General features: G+C 38.4%; 1 protein-coding gene across 2 annotated transcripts in view; it reads left to right on the top strand.

Annotated features, from left to right (window-relative positions):
- The window catches only part of LOC306774672 (zeta-sarcoglycan-like), a gene marked incomplete at both ends in the record, with an annotated part of 384,198 nt that overhangs the window by 294,676 nt on the left and 70,185 nt on the right, over positions 1 to 19,337 (top strand). For both annotated transcript variants that reach the window (XM_079264816.1, XM_079264815.1), the window contains one exon: positions 11,574 to 11,661. In XM_079264816.1, coding sequence (XP_079120942.1) covers positions 11,574 to 11,661 — 88 coding nt within the window. The remainder of the gene's footprint in view (positions 1 to 11,573; positions 11,662 to 19,337) is intronic.

Genomic DNA, 19,337 nt, shown 5'->3' with positions numbered 1-19,337 from the left:
CAGACTTTCTATTGGATCAAATTAGGATCATATCAAAGTTTATTATTTCCGACTGAAGTAACTCAGCGTGCTTACAGCAAAGCAGACAGTTATGGGTGGCTCACATAACCAAAATAACTCATTTCATCGGTTTAACACGTATGCATCCCTGAATCTTCTTGCACTAAACTGAAGTATCAGTAAGATATTGTTATATTACTGGAGGCGACCGAATATCTTTTGTTTCTGACAGTTCTAAACCAGGTGTTTTTTGTTTTTTTTTTATTTGGATGGTATTTATTCCCTTTTTTGTGAGACTGTGATAAGTGTAAAGCTGTGTTTGACCCAGTAGATCAGGGCTACAGAGGAAAGATTATATGTGTGCTTTGGAAGCTGTATCTGTTCAATTTTTCCCCCGTCAACTGTTTTTGAGGAAGTTGTTGAGACACAAATCCATTTTTCTAATGCCTTTGGATGAAAAACTGTTGTAAACTCTACATTGTGCTTGTATTGCATCAAGTAACCGAGCAACAAAACCTTGACGCAACCGATCACTGACAAAAATACATTTAGCTTTTAAAGACATTTCAGCCTCTGAAGGGTCAAACTTTCTAAGTAGCATAAAATATTTAAAATGAAAAGTATTTCCTTGCAATTTGAGAGTAAGCCACACTGAATTTCTGCTGTGCAGCTATAGGTTTGTTTTAAGAAGAAAGAATTTGTGGGATATGACAGAATGCAAGTTTTAATAATAGTAGTGTATTTTATGTTTGCAATAGTGGCCAGTCTAAGTTATCATGTGTAAATCTCCTGGAAGGGCAATGTCACCCACAATCTGTCTGGAATCATTTCCTCTGGCATTCAGACAAACTACACAGCCATCCATGTACTGTTTTTTTTTTTTTTTCTATCAGATCCAGTTTGCAAATTTGGTATTTTTCTCTCCCTTGTTCTTTGTTTGGGATCCATTCAAACACTTTGTATCATCTGAAATATTACTTCTCTTGTCATCTCCCATTTTTTATGCATATTTTTTCCAGTTAAACAAATGTAAACTCAGAATGTGCCCAGAATAATTTCAATGCCTTTCAATTCCTCCCGTTCAAAACCATCAACTTTGACAAATTACCTCTAATTCAGTTCTTGCACCATGCTGGTGTCTTGGTAGGTGTTGTCAGATGTAAAATAGAATTTTATATGGGATTAGCCTTTTTTGTGCTGCCACATAATGATACCTCGTATTCATGAAAATGAATGGCCCAGCAGGTTTATTTGCTTCATAAGCTGAAATCATATTCTGTCCTTTTATATCTCCATCATCTCTCATCACTCTTGGTGCTCTCAGTCTCTCTTCTCATCTTTGTAAACCATTCCCACGTTCCATTTTAAGCAGTGTTGTGCCATCAAGAGAATTAACTTCATCTCTCTTATGTCCCATCCTTGTAAACCATTCCCAGTAATTATGAAGGCAGCTACTCAGTTGGGGATTTCATCACATGGTTGAGAGTTCAACAGAGAGCCCAACATCAGGAAATCCTTGTCACAGCAAAGAGACACTAACAAACCAAAAGACATGCTGAACTGCTACAAAATGAGCCAAAAAGCCTGGAGGGACTTTGATTAAAGCCTCCATTTGGAAACCAAACACGGGCACGAAGGTTCCCCCAGGAAAGAATTTAGGAGACTAGGTTTGAAAAAAAAAATTAAAAATGCTCTTTTGTCTTCTTGCAAATACTGATAAAATGTAATGGAACGTGTACGGTTCAACAAGATTAGTGATTTATCGTTTTGCCATAGAAGAGTTCATTTTTTTACACTTGATTGGATTTGGCAAAGAATACATTTTCAGAAATAAACTTTTGCCCATTTTGTAAGAAAAAAACAATTTGAAAACTTGATGTAGCCAAAGGAAAAAAAAAACAGAAACTGTATGACAAAATGTACAGTAATGCCACTAATCTTTGTCTTTGTATTACACCATGCACTGATAATCTTTCAACAATGCTAAACCAGTATTTTATATGTCATGAAATGAAAACTTATCTAGATTAATATTGGAAGGTGTGGCCTTTAGGGTTAGTAGTAACATTAACGTAAGTGTTATTTATGTCTGGTATCTGTAATAGCTGTCTGGATTGTCTTGCCATGATGAGATGGATTGCTGTGACTTTGTAGAGGTCACAGTGTTAATAAGAAGAGTCTGTATAGCTATTAAAACGCTTTAAGCACACACATGCACACACAGGGTTTTCAATAAATGACAAAAGATATGACGTAACCACCAGTAGAATTGAAAAGAGCACACAAGGAAGTAAGGAAGGAAGCTAAATTGGTTTTGAATAACAGTATCATTTCAAAGATTATTTCTGATCAATTTTTCAACAGTATCTCTGCATAACAATTATGTGTAAATGTTAAACAACTAGTTAAATAAGAATGAAGCAAACAAACCAAAGCAAAAAAAAAAAAAAAAAAAAAATTATAAACATTTGAGCAGTGGATGTCTGAAGCCGTATTCGATAAATAGAAGTTCTAAAAGACCAAAAGAAGGTGTTTTTCTGTGTCTATTTGTGTCAACACAAGCTTTTCATTATATTTCTATGTGTGTTTGAGCATCAATACAAATACAAAAAAAAAATGGAAAAAAATATGAACATATGCAGGTAAATAGATTCATCTTGTCCAAGACATTGAGCAGTGTCCTTCCAGATCCTGCACAGTAAACACACACACAAACTTCTCTAGAGTTAACTTATTCTTCTCCTCAAGTATTTGTACCACAGGGGAGTATTTCATGGCAAATGGAGCATTGCAGCTTTATCTGTTCTGCTTGGCTCCCCACTCCGTCCTCTCCACTTATCTTGTCTCTTTTCCTCCCCTCAACCATGCCACAGGACACCAAGTTTGAGGCGAAATTTGTTTCTATAGTCTAGAATCATTCTACAGAATGTTTTATTTTTTTTGCCCATGCCAAACTGTAATCATTGCAACTAGTTTAGCGTTTAATTGGGACACATTTTCCTTCCTAACCCAACACATAAACACCTGCTATTAAAACATATGAAGACATTTCCCAGGTAACTAATCAAAGGTGAACAAAAATATTTCCCTGGATGCATTAAAAGTCACAGTTGAAAGATCAGAGCAAGCATTGATCTGGAGAACAAATGATCATAATTGCGTATTTGTCTTAACACTGTTCAAGGACCACCTACTCCTATCACACTAATAACACAATTTTTCTTTTCCTTTTTTCATTTTATTTCTTTTCTTCCCTCTTCACATAACAGAGTCACAGAGTATGGTGAAAATGTACAGCTTATGTGGCCGTGAACTTCACAGATGTTGGTGCAAATGTGGGTGGATATCTTCTTGGTCCTGGGTGCCACCTAGTGCTTGTTGATCTGAATGTGTGAACATGTGCCTTTATTTCATAAAAAAAAGTTTTGATTAAACATAGCAGAACTTTTCTCCTCTTTCCAATAGAAATTCATATGTAGAGGTGAAAAACAAAATAAGGCTCAATCATTTGGACGCAGCTGCCGCATCATACAAATCACTGAATGAGAGAAAAAAAAAAAAAAAACACATTCACCTACTGATAGCAGGAAAGGTTTGTTCTTCAAAAATATATACATTTACCTCTTTTAATACAACCTGCAACACTGAGAAAAGGTATTTGAACTAAGCCCAGTTTTTAAAGCAATTGTATTTATAAAACAATAAAGTTTTTCTTTGATAATCGGGGGCTGTATTTTTCTTTTCTTTTTTTTTTTTTGCTGTTGAAATTAATCTGTCCTATTTACTTGCTGGTATACTTGGTTACATAGAATTTCAACCATATTATGATGTTGGAATGTATTCAAAGACTCTAAAACGTCTTTAACCTTTTTTATGTCAGTACGAACAGTTTCTTCTCACTTTTTATGTAGAAAACAATCCCCAGTGAAGTTACTGTGAAGTAGCTTGATCCATGTGCTTGATAAATGTGGGATTAGGGATAGCGATTGGTTTAGGGAATGGCATGCAGCAACTTTATGTCCAGTGAAGTGGGCAAACATGGTTCTTGTCCCAGTAAGGAGTTAAGCAGGACACTATGTTATGATGAAAAACAAAGTTAAAAGCAGATGCAGTGGTTGTTGCATACATATCTATTCATAGTCTAGCTCTAAAGCAAGAACTACTCTTTACCCTACTCTAACTTTTATCTCTATCTCGCCCCCTCCCTCCCTTCCAGCACCTTGTTTCCTTTCTCCTCTGTTCAGGATTTATTACTCTTTAACAGGGAAGTCCCTGCTTGTATCAACTTCTTTCCATTGCCCTTTGCCCAACACAATTTTCCTTATAGCTTATTTTTACTCTGAGCCTGCTGACCTAACCAATTGACCTTTCTCTATTTTTCTTTATTTCTTTACCAGCTACCATCTTCATCTCACTTTATCAAAACACAATCTATCTGTGGGGTCCTGGTCTGGCAACAAGACAAACACAAAGGTTCTCGAACCCCCCAAAACACTAAACAGATGTGTCAGAAAACAATAAATACATAAACAGTATTATATTATTGTAAAAAAAAGAATGGTTTTTGATGCCTCATGAAACCTTAAATTGTACAGATCAGGATATATTTTTGTTCACATGAAAAACACAGAAAACTTCAACAGACACATTTTGAAATAAAAGTTTTTATGGACTTTTCAATGCTAAAATGTTATTAATATATATATATATATATATATATACATACATATATTATCCACTGAATCCAGTGGGTAAATGAGTGCAATCGTTTCAGTGGCTGTGTTCATCTCTCAAGCTTGGGTTCTCTGCCAGAGTCCTGGGAACTTGAGGGTCCTATGCAGTATTTTAGCTGTTCCTAGGACTGTGCTTTTCTGGACAGAAATGTCTTATGTTTCACCAGGTATCTGTTGGAACCACTTCTCCAGTGTGGGGGACACGGCTTCCAGTGCTCCTATCACTATGGGTACCACTGTTGCTTTGAGCCTCCAGGCCTTCTTCAGTTCTTCATTGAGGCCTTGGTACTCCATTTTCTCATTCATTTTCCTGATATTTCCATCATTGGGGATGGATACATCGATCACTAAGGCTTTTGTATGCTGCTTATCCATGATCACTATGTCCAGTTGGTTGGCCACCACCATTTTACCTGGATCTGGAAGTCCCAGAGGATCTTAACCCTCTCATTTTCCACCACCTTGAAGGGAGTTTCCCACTGGAACTTAGGGGTCTCCAGTCTAGATTCTGCTGTTCCTGTACACTATGCCGGCTATTTGGTTATGGCACTCCATGTATTCTTTGCCTGCCAGTATCTTGCAGCCTGCTGTGAGGTGCTGGGTTGTTTCAGGGATTCCTTTGCATAGTCTGCACATGGGATCAATAGCAGAGTATAGCTATTAATTCCCTGGATCTGGTTCCCATCAGTGAGCAGACTTCTGAGGACTTGCCTCACTCGTTGCAGGTGTTTAGCTGTGGCAGCTTTCCTTACGGCTTCTTCATAGTTACCATTCGCCTGTGGTATGCCCAAGTACTTGCAGCTTTCCTCCACATCTATTGTCCTGCCCTCCGGGAGTGCAATGCCCTCTGTATGGATTACCTTTCCCCTCTTTGTTATCATCCACCCACATTTCTCCAGTCTGAATGAAATTCCGATGTCCCTGCTGTAGATCCTGGTGGTGCGGATCAGTGAGTTGATGTCCCACTCACTCTAAGCATATGGCTTGATGTCATCAGGAGGTGGCTGATGGTGGCCCCATTCCTGAGTCAGTATCCATAGCCAGTCTTATTGATTGGTTGACTGAGGGGGTTCGGGCCTATACTGAACAGCTGCGGGGACAGGGCATCTCCTTGATCTTCTTCATCTTCATCTTCATGCCGCTTATCAGCCTAAGCAGGGAAGCCCAGACTTCCCTCTCCCCAGCCACATTTGCCAACTCTGTGGGGGGAGGGATCCCGAGGCGTTCCCAGGCCAGCTGAGAGATATAATCCGTCCAGCGTGTCCTTCCCCGGGGTCTCCTCCCAAAGGGACGTGTCTGGAACACCTCACCAGGGAGGCGTCCAGGAGGCATCCTGACCAGATGCCTGAGCCACCTCAACTGGTTCCTTTTGATGCAGAGGAGCAGCGGCTCTGCTCTGAGCCCCTCTCGGATGACCGAGTTCTTCACCCTATCTCTAAGGGAGAGCACGGCCACCCTGCGGAGGAAACTCATTTCAGCCGCCTGTATACGAGATCTCGTTCTTTCGGTCACAACCCACAGCTCATGACCATAGGTGAGGGTAGGAATGTAGATCGGCTGGTAAATCAAGAGCTTCGCCTTCTGGCTAAGCTCCTTCTTCACCACGACAGACCGGTGCAGAGTCCGCATTGCTGCAGACACAGCACCGATCGGTCTGCCGATCTCGGCCGCAAATCGCTCAAGCGAGAGCTGGAGATCACAACCAGATGAAGCCAACAGGACCACGTCATTTGCAAAAAGCAGGGACCCAGTCCTGAGGCCACCAAGTCGGATCCCCTCAACACCTCAGCTGTGCCTAGAAATTCTCTCCATATAAGTTATGAACAGAATCGGTGAAAAAGGGCAGCCTTGGCGGAGTCCAACCCTCACCGGAAACGAATCCGGCCTACTACCGGCAATGCGAACCAAGCTCTGACACCTGTCATACAGGTCGGACAGCTCACACAAGGGGGTCCGGTACCCCATACTCCTGGAGTACCCCCCACAGGAGCCCCCAGGGGACACGGTTGCATGCCTTCTCCAGGTCCACTAAGCACATGTAGGCTGGTTGGGCAAACTCCCATGCTCCCTCCAGGACCCCAAAGAGGGTATAGAGCTGGTCCACTGTTCTGCGACCAGGACGAAAACCACACCGCTCCTCCTCAATCTGAGATTTGACTATCCGGCGGACCCTCCTCAATCTGAGATTTGACTATCCGGCGGACCCTCCTCAATAGACCTTACCAGGGATGCTGAGGAGTGTGATTCCCCTGTAATTGGAACACACCCTCCGGTCCCCCTTCTTAAAAAGAGGGACTACCACCCCAGTCTGCAAGGCTCTCAATCACTCCCCTCCAGGTCTCACTGTCATTGCCCACGTGACCATTGAAGTCCTCCAGCAGAACAATGGAGTCCCCAGAAGGAGCATCTCCTTGATATATGCTACATTTGATGGAGACTTGTGCAACTGCCACAGCCTCATTGAGTTTGCAACAAAGGTTCTTATGCTGCCGTTGATCTTGTACAGCTTCAGACATTCCAGGATCCATGTGTGTGGCATTGAGTTGTAGGCTTTCCAGTAGTCAATCCAGGTGGTGCAGAGGTTTGTCTGTCTGGTATTGCAGTCTCGGGCGACTGTTCTGTTAACCAGCAGCTGGTGTTTGGCTCCTCAGTTGGTTCAGACAAATGTATGCTGTTGTACGAGTGACACAGGCCATATGAGAGGAAAAAAAATAAGCTACTATTACTGTAGAAACCTTTTCTTGAAAAAAAGATGACAAGAAAATCAATGACATGTCCCTGTGCCTTGACCAAAACTGTCAGAGAGGTACTAAGTAAATGACACACTCAATATAACAGGAGACCTGAGAGATGTTTTCAGGAACCATCTGCATTGCTGGCTGGAGGTTATGATGATGAGGTACAAGTCCACAGCTTATTATTACCTGACTAATTACATCAGCTACCTCAGGCTGGCAGCCCTGTGCCCATATTAATAATCAAAACAAAATTTAACTATTAACTGAATTAATGGCGTATTGGTGTATGTTGTGTCAGCTCACAAGGGAGAGCATGATGTGTGCAATGTATGCTTTTAGTGCCTTTCAAGGTGTTTTATGTGGGGTATTCATGAGTAAAAAAGAAAACACAAAAGCCTAAAGAGAATAATGGATGGGGAAGGACTAATCATATGTGGAATATGTGCGCATGTTTTTACAATTATTGTAATTGTATTTTGGTTGCAAGCACATGGTGCACCAATAATAAGCTGCATACACACTGATAATGCCTGAGTCAATGATAGGCATGGCACGCAGGTGCAGCAATAATGTTGTGATTAACACCAGCAAGGCCTCACACAGTTTTGCAAAAACATTTCAAAAAGGAAAGATCAATTTAGAAGATGTAACAAATATTATCAATGTACAGGAGGTGTAATTTAGTTTTGTTTAGCAATTAGACTGAAATACATCACTTTGGTCTCTATATAAAGGCCATTGATGGGGATGCCATGCAGATCATGTACTTACTGGATCTGTAGCCAGTAACCCTTCCTGCCTGAATTCTCAGGTGAAAGATATCATCTCACCTGTTCTGTCATCGTCCAAGAGGGGCGATTAAAAGCCAGTTTTCTCAACCATAGTTGGGAAAGTTTTCTCAGTATCTGTGCTATGGAAAACATCCTTAGTGTTCTGTTCCTTTTTAAGCTTTACACAGAGGCAGGTTTAAACTAAGGACTTTCTCATTGTTACATGGAAGTCGTAACAAATGCACCATGTAGTTAGGACTGGTTTGGTTAAGAGCAGCAGAAGACATGCTGTTTCAATGGAAGCATGCTGTTCATGAAGTTATTCATTGACAGCAGTAATAAATTTTTTTTTTTTTTTTAAATATTGTTTATAAATCTATTGTGCACTCTCCAAGCCATGTTGCTTTTTTTTTTTTTTTTTTTTTTTTTTTTTATTAAATTTTGGTGGGAGGTTGTTCTGTTTTTTCACATTTACGGGAATGACAGCTCAGTTATATGTTCTATTTGCAAGATAGATTTCTTTCAAAATTTGTGTTTCGGCATGACTAAATGCAATATTTTACTTGAATGAATCATAGTAACCAAGATGATACGGCGCTTTTCACTTTTAATCTATGATTACAGTTGAAAGGCTTTAGATAGAACGGACATCTTTCTAATCAAGGCGGACAAGCTATTATTCCTACCAGTCATATTGTTTGGCTTCAATCAGCACTTGTGTACTGCAGATAGGCTTTAGCAACTGTTTAATATGTGGCAATTATTTGGATTGCTTATTTCAATGCATTTGCATAATATTGTTTAATCAAATATGACTTCTCATTTATGGTTGAGCTTATAAATGTGATTCCTGCATCGAGTGAATAGGATCAGGACTGCTCATGCGCACTGCCCATTGAGCTGGAATGATTCTAAAGACATTACATCTGTCATACTTAACAAAGGACCATTTCTTGGAAAAAAAAATGGAAAGACAATACAGAAAACCTTATCACACGCCCCGTTGAAGCTAATTAATCCAGCAAACATGCATTAGGAAACAGACGGGAGACATATAATAAACTGCATGGAGCGGTAATTTGCTGTTTTGCCAGCTTGCTACCTGAGTCTTTATGAGTGGGTGGTATGTAATTTTATGTACACAAGGTCTTGACTGCCCTCAAATCTACCCTTAAGTACTCTCTCTGATGTCGTTGTGTTCATAGATTTGCACATCAGCCACATTTCATCACCAATGTCTAATGTTTGTTTTATGACAGGACATGCTCTTGCCTCTGTGTGTGTGTGTGTGTGTGTGTGTGTGAGAGACTATTGTGTCACCAACTAGTATTTGTCTGTCATGCTTGTGCGATTGGTTTATGTTTTTTTGTTTTTTGTTTTGCCCCCTATCCCAGCGGTCCACCAGTTGCCTCAAAATAGAGCCCAGACAGATGCAACATATTAGAAATTTGGTCCCAACTTGCATAAGCAGACAACAAAATACTGAATATCCATCCATAACAAATAGCACAACAGAGGGGGTTACAGTGCGTGAGTAAAGATGGAGAGGAGGGAAAAAAGGATTTCTCCATTTCAACGGATCAACGACTTTCCAATTTTAACACAATTCTCATTTAGAATTCAGACGGGAATGCGGCAAGATATTAATTTGGTGAAATCAACAGAGAAATTGGGTCACCTGTGAGCTGCTCATTTCACGCAGACAAAACAAATGAGTAATTTAAAAAGCAGAAAGAGGGAAGAAGAGGATGAGGATGATGAAAATTATATAAGGGCAGGAATGTAATGAATGCAAGGACGAGAAGAGACAGGCATGTTTATGTAAACTTGTATACCTAGTAGAAACAGAGATAATGACGCAAAGGTTGGCCAAGAGAAGTAGAGACAAGGCACCATGTTAGATTGACTTTGGAAACCTAATAAAATTGGCAGACACTGAGTTTGCATTCATTGCAACACGTTTCCAATGACTGTAAACTAATGTCTGCAGCGTGGGGCTCAATAAGACTTTAAAAAGGAGAGCGGAGGTCAGGGTCACAGTTGCATTGAGCTCATTTAAGTTGAGAATGATTGCCTTTTTGTGGACAGACACACACAAACATATCGTTTCACACAGGCATACACATCTCAGATAGAACCCTGTTTTGAATAGATTATGCAAATGAGTTGCAAAGTATGTTGGGCTCGCAAAATAGGCAGAGTGGCAGTAGCTGTGACAGTAACTGCAAGTTAAAAGAGTATTGGTTATTCAAGTTAATGAAGTATTGACTGAATTGACGGAAGAGTACACTCCACCTGAAAAAAAGTTTATTTGCTGTTGGTTAAAATTTATGCTCAGTCTTATCTCTTAAAGACTCAAAGATGAGAGTAATATGCTATTTTAAGCACTGTAAACAAGTCTGGTGCATCACTTTTGTACAATTTAAGACTGCAAAGAAGCATGAAATGCAAAAATGTGGACACCATTATCAACTTGAGCTCCTGGATTACTTGTTAGGAGTATGGCTTACTTGCAATCAGTCTTAGGAAAGGTCAGCTAATGTAGTTTTCAAAAACTTATTAAAGCTGACTCCTTAAGATTTTTCCAAACTAGTAGCTGTAAATTCATTTTCTCCTTCAAATGCAGGAAAGTGAAATTACTGATATCATCAAAAGGGGACCATGGTCTAAAAGGACAGCAAAAGAGCTCTGAATTGTTTATTCTGAGATGTGTATATTAATCCAGGGTTTCAGACTGAAAAAGTCAAAGTAAGATAAGACCTAGAAGAGAAAAATTATCTTCCACAAAGTTTGTTTGTAAGAAGGCTTAAAAGTTAAAGTGAAACCTGTGCACTGTTATCAAAGATATTCATATTGAGCTGAGGTTGTTTTACCAATCCACTTTGCTAGATCTGCATTATGAAAGAATCATCAGAAAACAGTCCTTGACATAAAAAATTCGATTGGCCTTGGTGGTGTGATGCAGGCAAAGCTGTGCAAGAATTGTGCAGAATTTGGGGCATTTTGCAGGGAGAGATTTCTCCAGGCAAGAACTGAAATACTCCCAGCTTTGTCCTTGAAAGTGTTAACATGTTGTGATATTTTACAAAGGAAGATATATTGAGAAGTGACCGCACAGGGTTTTGCTGGGGGGCAGGTTAGATATTTTCACACAGTGAAAAAATGTGTAAGAAAACTGTCACTGCTTGTTCTTTGCTCTATGAAAATCACTTTTTTTTTTTTAACCAGAATGACCACTGTTTATAGAAAATATTAAGTGCTGTCGTCTTTCAATTGTAAAAGTAGAAAATTTGCTATTCCTTTAAGTTTTCTCCTGCTTCTCTCCTCCACAGGACAGTCCACTGACCCTCCAGTCTGACAGAAATGTGACTGTCAATGCGAGGAACGATCAGGGACAACTGACTGGTCAACTAACTGTGGGTAAGACATGTGCACCATACAACGAAATATCCTCACATACAGCACTGGCAATACCATTTTCCATCTAAGCAACCTCCAAATCAAATAATTTATTAGACAGATAGATGCATGGCTTTCTTTGTACTTAAATTTCTTAATGCATTTCCCTTCTTTGTGATTACCAAATCTATTTTCATTAGTGTATCTCACTGAGGCTGACAGCCCTGTTGTTTCTTAACTAAATCATGTTTTCCAAGCTCTTATTGAATTAGTGAGAGGCCCAGTGTCTAACAGAAGATGTCACTCAAAGGACATATGATGCATTACATAATTATTTTGGAGGGCTTGGTAAACTTTTTATGAACATGATTTTATATTAAAGATGCAGTAAAATGTACATAAATGAATGCAAACTAAATTATCACACTGGGAAATTCCATGTGAACATTCAGCTCTGTAAATGCATAAAAGTGCTTTTTCCTCCAGAAGTGATGTAAGGGTCAACATTCTGGCAGTTCTGGTTTGCAGTAGCACTGTTGTCAGTCAGTTTGAGGCATTTGATGAAAACACGGGGTAAAAGAAAGCGAAAACCAAGCAGCTGGCGGTTAAAAATGCAGCCTATGTGGAAATGCTAAAGATTGCTGTTCTATTCTATTCTATTCTATTCTATAGTCATTTAGCAGACGCTTTTATCCAAAGATATTCACATATGAGTGAGAACAACACAAGCATGAAATCAAACAGTAGAGGACATCGTAGGAAGGTGCTAGTGGACTGTCCACTTGGACGCAGATCCTTCCATGGATCACCCCTCATCTGCCAGGAGCTGGATGCAATGTCCCTGGATGCAATGCAATGGATGCTGGATGTTAGCTCTGGGTTAGCTCAGTTAACTCTTAGCTAGAGACAAGTTGGAGTTTGATACATTTCAATCATCCACCCCCATGTTCAAAGACCCCCTCTTAGCTCTACCTCTTTGCTCATTGTATTTTCCGCGAGCGACGGCAAGCATGATACTGCCAAGACAGCGACTGTGGGTACTGCCTAATGAGCTTCACTTGAGCTTTCTAGAAACTTACGGTTGACATCTCGGATGCTTTGTCCATCAGTCTATGGAAAAGACAAGTCTAAGGGTAATTAAGCAAGTTGCAGGTAATGTCGGTTATAGTGTGGTGAAGAGTAGATGGTGAAAAACCCTTTCAAGTGTAGAGCTTGTTATGAGATTCAAAACACAATGACAAGAGTTCCAAGTGGCCTGGTGAACATGCTGCTATTGAGGTGCATTACAGTTTTGTACGATTATTTTAACACTTGTCTCATTGGTATTTCTACTGTTTCAAAACACTTAACAGTTAATGCTTTCAAACACACTCTCGAACATCAGTGAACCTTTGGTGCAAAATGTAGATAGATAGATAGATAGATAGATAAATACTTTATTAATCCCGAAGGAAATTGTGCAGTTGTCCGTTGCTCACATTCAACTGCACAATTTCCTTCGGGATTAATAAAGTATCTATCTATCTATCTATCTATCTATCTACATGTACAACAGCCACTAAAGCACCTCATGATTCACTCATACTGTCATAATATGAATAATGAAGAATGTTGTCACCAAGCAACACAACTTCAAACACTGAATATTCAGGAAGATTTAAAGATTCAAAAAGATTCTTAAAATTCACCTATAACGTGTTATTAAATTGCGATTTTAATACCAAACTTACACATGTTAAATTAGATAATATAATTAAAGATATGCATTAAATTAACAAACATTTTAAAATAAAAAAAAAACAAGTATTTTTCTTTGAAACAGGAATATTTGATGTGTACTTTTCAATTAAAAAGGAATACTATTGTTCCAGATGACAAGTACGTTATTGCAAATAAAATGATACAATATAAATGGTTTTACAAACAAGAAACTATAAATTACGAACACAATGAGTTTGAATAAAGACACGCTGAAACCCAATGATAATCGTGACACCAGAGGAATGCTGCGGCTGTTATCAGGGACAAGGAAGAGGTCAAATCTGAGCCACAATTCAACTTGTAACCATCTAAAAGAGAGATCAGATGGTGACAAAGGTAATGCTTTTAAAGAGTTATGTTTGAATGAAGGCTGGCTCGGTGATTCAAATGTCTCTTTGTGATTCATTGTCTGAAAAGAGTACAAAGTGTTTTGGATGTGCACACTGGACAACCTCACAAATGCATTATTCAGAGGGTAGCTTCCAAGGGTTAGCAAAACATCCTTTAATTAAAGAAGCAACTGTGATGCTATAACCCCTACTGGCCCGGGCATGGTTCTACTAAAATGCCACAAGTGGGCTTTTTCCGCAGGACCATTTTGATTGAAGCTTGACAACATAGACTTCCTCATTAGCTCCGCTACAAACTGACTGTGCTCTTTAATGTCCACTGGGTTTTCTAAGAATAATCTTAAATTATTCACTTTTTTGTTTGTTTTTGGAAGCTTGGTTTGTTTGTTCAGTTTAAGGTAATATTTTCAATTTAGCTCCAGCTTTGAAAAATATAAACTCTTACCTCATGTAAGACTAAAATAGTTATCTTTTTATTGAACAGCCCAGTTAGAAGAATCCTTCCTCAAACCATCAAAAATTGTTTCCAAAGAAACACTATCACTGTTATGTTTAAACTAAATTCCTCTGTTTGTTCTGTTGTATTAGTATTAACTTAATTATTCTTTTATCTGTTTAGAGGTATTTGATATGATGGGGCAGTGATAAATCTGCTACTGGTACTAATTACAGCTTCACTGGTGAATAGGTAGTGTTTTCTGTTACAGGACTCCATGTGATGTGATCTACTCATCTTGTTGGCTACCCATGCGCTTCTAGTATCTTTGCCTTCATACTCTACCTCTCCGATATGTTAAAAATGCTTAAAGCTCACCCCCTGCTGTTAAAACCCCTTAAACCTCCTTGACTCACCAAGATAAGTACTTCAGTGCTCTTTGATGCCCGAATAACCGTGTGCCATGTCGATTTTGTATTCGTCAGAAGCTGCTTGTTTTGAAGGCAGATGACCAGGCTGGTTACTGCAGCCAAGTTTGCGATGCTGGAGCAGCATGACATAAAAAGTCCTGTGTGACCTGACTTGCTCTGTCAGACATACACTTGTATTTACCTGACTGACAACACACATTTGGAATTGTATTTGGACAGTGACAAGAAAATCCACAATCCTTTCTTTCTGTTTCATAGTTACATCGTTACAGAGCTACACAGCAGCCATTGCTTTGGGCATAGATCCTTAAAGGACACACAAGTACTGGCTTGATTACAATCAAGATTCACTCTTATAAATACATGGAAAAGGACAACGACAGGCAGACTGAATAAAATTGGAGTAGATTGACCCTCTAGGGGACAATCATCTGTCAAACACCAGAAATCTCCTGGTTTCTTGGTTTCTTCCTGCCACTACCTCCTGTTGCATCTGTGCTGACTCCAGAATAATCACAAACAGAATAAATTATGGTTTTCCATTACCGTCTCTATCCTCAAAGAGACAGAAATTCTCACAGAAAAGGAGTTTTTCTAACCACTTCTGAAGCTGAAAGGTTCCACCTCAGTAAGCCCCTCATTAGTATGCCTCAGTGGAAGCCACCGGAAGAACAACTTGCTTTAACTCGGACAAGAGGTACAGGATCATCCTGACAAGTGGTATGGAAAGGTGAAAAGCCCACAAATGTTTGAAATAGTGCATTAACCGAATAGCAAGACATAAGAGCACTGACACCTTTTAACACTGGATAATAAAATGATAATTGAAAGTAGAGACAGACTCAGTGTTATGTTAAAATCACACAATCTGCAAAATGAAAAGATGGCTGTCCAGATAACATCTTGAGCATTTGGAAGGACCAAACTGAACATCAATAAGCTTTACTTAATATCATCATAGTGCGAAACAGACGTCTGATTGGGATCTTTTCGCTCTACTGGAACACAAAGAGGAGAAATGAAAAAGTAATATTGAGTAAGAAGGGAGTGCTGGGACTTAGCTGAATTTTATAGTATATGACAAAAAAATCAGAAAACACACGCACACACTCTTTTTACTATCACCTTTTGTCCTCTTGAGGGCTCATCTTTGAAAGAGGTTTGAGAGCATGCGTTGGCCTTGGGCCTCTCATCTCAGCTTTATTGCTCTCCTCCTTTCATCCCTCCATCCCATCTCTTCCTCTGTGTTGCTGTCAGCTCGTTAAAGTGAGTGAAAACCTGTCATCTTTGTCTTCTGAATGGTCGACCATAAAGATGATGAGTGAACTTGGAGTTTTGAAGCCGTACCCTTTCCCCCGCCTCGGTGATGATGTCCCAGCATTAGAGGCAGTGAAATGGTGTCTAAATGGTTTCTCAGCCTGAAAACAGCTGCTGCACAAAAGGAATATAGATATTTTTTTGCTTCTCATTCTGTAAAAAAACTTAAAGAAAAAAAAAAAAAAAAACTGCACACTGTTGATGAAAAAACAACTTATAACCAGTAGTGTTTTTTTTTGTTCAAAGAAAATAGTTAAATAGTCTAATACAGATTATTTGCAAATAGTAGTTTCACAGAAACAGGTTGTTGGAACTTTAATTAGACTTTAACTTTAGCTTCGTTCCTCAAAATAAAACTCCATTTTAATCCCTTATATCTACCCAAATGTTCTTCTAAGATGTTTTGGATTGTAATAAACTTCTATCAGGATCCAATCTCTTTGAATATCTTAAATGTTCCTTAAAAATTTGTTTTAAATGCTCATTTGGTGCTTTTGAAGAAATTTCTAAATACATCTAGAACCGATATCAACACAATATTACTTTCCCAACCAAACTCACTGTGGTGTTTGGTTTTTTTTTAAACTATGTATCACCCATCTTTGCTCATCCAGGAACCTCTATTGAGTTTCTCCAGCATAATGCATCTGAGACAAATTCAAAAAGTAATTTTGAGAGTTGTTTTACTTTCTCTATTTATTTTTTCTCACACTTTGAGGATCATTCATCTTTTATCTGCTATTGAAACAAACTTCTGACATTTTTTCCATGTTTCCTCCTTATCGTTTCTGGCTTGTTTCCCTTGTTTCACTATCTACAATCCCTAACTGGATCCAGGTTTACCACTAGGAAAGATGCAAAGAAATATAAAAAGTGACATAATCCTGAAATGATATTCTGTAAGTAATGTAAGGATTAAACAATGTGCATTACATGGAAACCCTGACCCTGCAAAGTACATAAAAATCAACCCTCAGAAAATCCCTACTCTTACTTTTTTGTTTTTCATATATTTGATTTGATTTTTTACACTGTTTCTATGCAGGACACCCAAATGTCATGGTTTTATGCAGAATGAAAATAAGTATTATTTTGATTCTGACTGACAGCTGAAGATCATTCCTACAGGACAAATAGCGAACCTAAAACAATGCTGATTGGCCAGGGGCACAGAGAGGTGTATTCCAATAAGAATCTTGGAATGAACCAAAGAGAGAGTGGTCTCAGTTCACCTGTTGCCAAAGGTTTAAACTCTCACATACACACCAATTATGCCAGTGTACCTAACTGATATATATATATATATATATATATATATATATATATATATATATATATATATATATATATATTTATATATATATATATATATATATATATATATATATATATATATATATATATATATATATATTTATATATATATATATATATATATATTTATATATATATATATATATATTTATTCTTTTTAGAAACAGCATAAACTTATGATGGACAGACAGTCTATCCAGGGTGTACCCTGCCTCTGGCCCAATGATGGCTGGGAAGGCTCCAGCCTCCCTGTAACCCTTAACTGGACTTTAGAGGTTAAGAAACTGAATTAATGATATGTAGTTATAAAACAAATAGAACCTGCCTCCATATAATGTGACTGATTTATGTTTAAAAAGATCACCATCTTGGTGGGTGTGGCACCCAAACACCCAGCAAGTTTCTGTTGATCTGAATTCATTTTAAATGTGTGAAAAACTTAAAACAAAAGTATTACATTAAAAAAATGTAAAACAAACAAAAAAAAAAAAAAATCAAGTAAAACATAATATCAGGGGTCCATACTGTCTGTACTGCAGAAGGTGATGCAAATATGCCATTTCTTTTTCTTGTCATCCTACTTTTCTCTGATTTGGGGTTGTATACTGCTGTCATTTGTAACCTGGACTCCACCTTTCCCGATCGCTCATTGACCCCATCTTCTATAGTAATAAATGGATTAAACTTGGACTTTGTTACCATCTCTTAAATTCAGGCTTACATTTATCACTTCATTATCTTTACCATCTTACACTAATTATGTTGCTTCATATCTCAGTAGAATCACTCACCTCATTTCTCTAACATTTGGCTGATGTAGCACAAAAAGTGCCTTATCAGAGCAGTAAAATTAGGAGCCAGAAAGCCAAAGTCCATAAAGAATAGCAGCTGTTAAAAATAGGTTTTCTTAAGTGGGACAGCATTCCTAATTCAAGCCAAATTCTCCCGTCTGCTGTACTTCAAAATCCCTTTTATTGGGTTCGCGGATGTAGAAATGTTATGCATTTCACAGAGATTTAATCGAATTTAGCTTTAATTCATTCTCACTAACATGGCTTTGCTGTTGCAGTTAAATGCTTGAATGTCAGCTAAAATCGGTTTCTGATTAGTGTTCATCGGGAGAACTTGCAAAGCCAAATTTAATTTTTTCCATTACACACATTGTAATTATAAATCTACATCTTTGCAAATCCCCCTCTGAGAAACAAATGATGTACATAACAGTCCTATTTATCTGTGATCATTTTAAGCTGATGTTAGATCTCTGTAGCTTCGCATGCTGAGAAACAGAGAGATACTAAGTAGCTTGAATCTGAATGTCTCTTGCTCATCCAGTTACAAAGTTCAGAAACATCTTCCTCATTTCACGCTGCAGCTTGAATATTAAATCGATGGTTTTAATGAGGCACTTAAAAATACATAGAGCTGCGCCTTAACAAACTGGAACGCACTTATGAAGCCATCGAGGACTCAATAAAGGCATGGATTTCCTGGCTTTGTTGTCATTTATCCCTTTGATGGCACTTTAATTGCTAAAGGCTAATTGTCTACATATAGTTTGCCCTGTATTATGGCAAGTGCTGTTTTTTTTATCACTTGCTGATATGTGTAGGCATGTGTTGCCCTAAGGCATGGATTTAATGGACCATATGAAGTCATTCTTCTGCACCAGTGAGCTATGGGTGTCATGTTGTTTTTGCTGCTAGTTTGACTCTAATAAAATGACAGATGTATGGCAGTAAGTATAATATCGCTGCCCTTGCCCCCAAAAATTACACGCATCCTCAAGTAAGAATGTTTATACAAAGTTTTTGTCTTTCAGCATGTAAAGGTAAACACTTTTCTTTGATAAAACAATTTGATAACACATCACTAATGCATTTTAAGTCTCTGACTGCTGATGTGTTCACAAAGTCATGAAATAAAATAGCATCTATATAACAAAAAACAGCATGCAAATTTGCTGTGAATAAAAACATTGTTCTAGGAGTGTGTAAATGTGTCCTTTGACAGAATATGATGTTGAGCAGGGGCGTTTTCTGGAACATTAGAGACTGAGCCCACAGCTTTGTAAAAGAATCTTGGTGA

The sequence above is a fragment of the Telmatherina bonti genome (genome assembly GCF_933228915.1).
Source record: "Telmatherina bonti genome assembly, chromosome: 3".
In the NCBI taxonomy this organism is placed as follows: domain Eukaryota; kingdom Metazoa; phylum Chordata; class Actinopteri; order Atheriniformes; family Telmatherinidae; genus Telmatherina; species Telmatherina bonti.
This window is presented reverse-complemented; position numbering and strand designations above follow the sequence as displayed.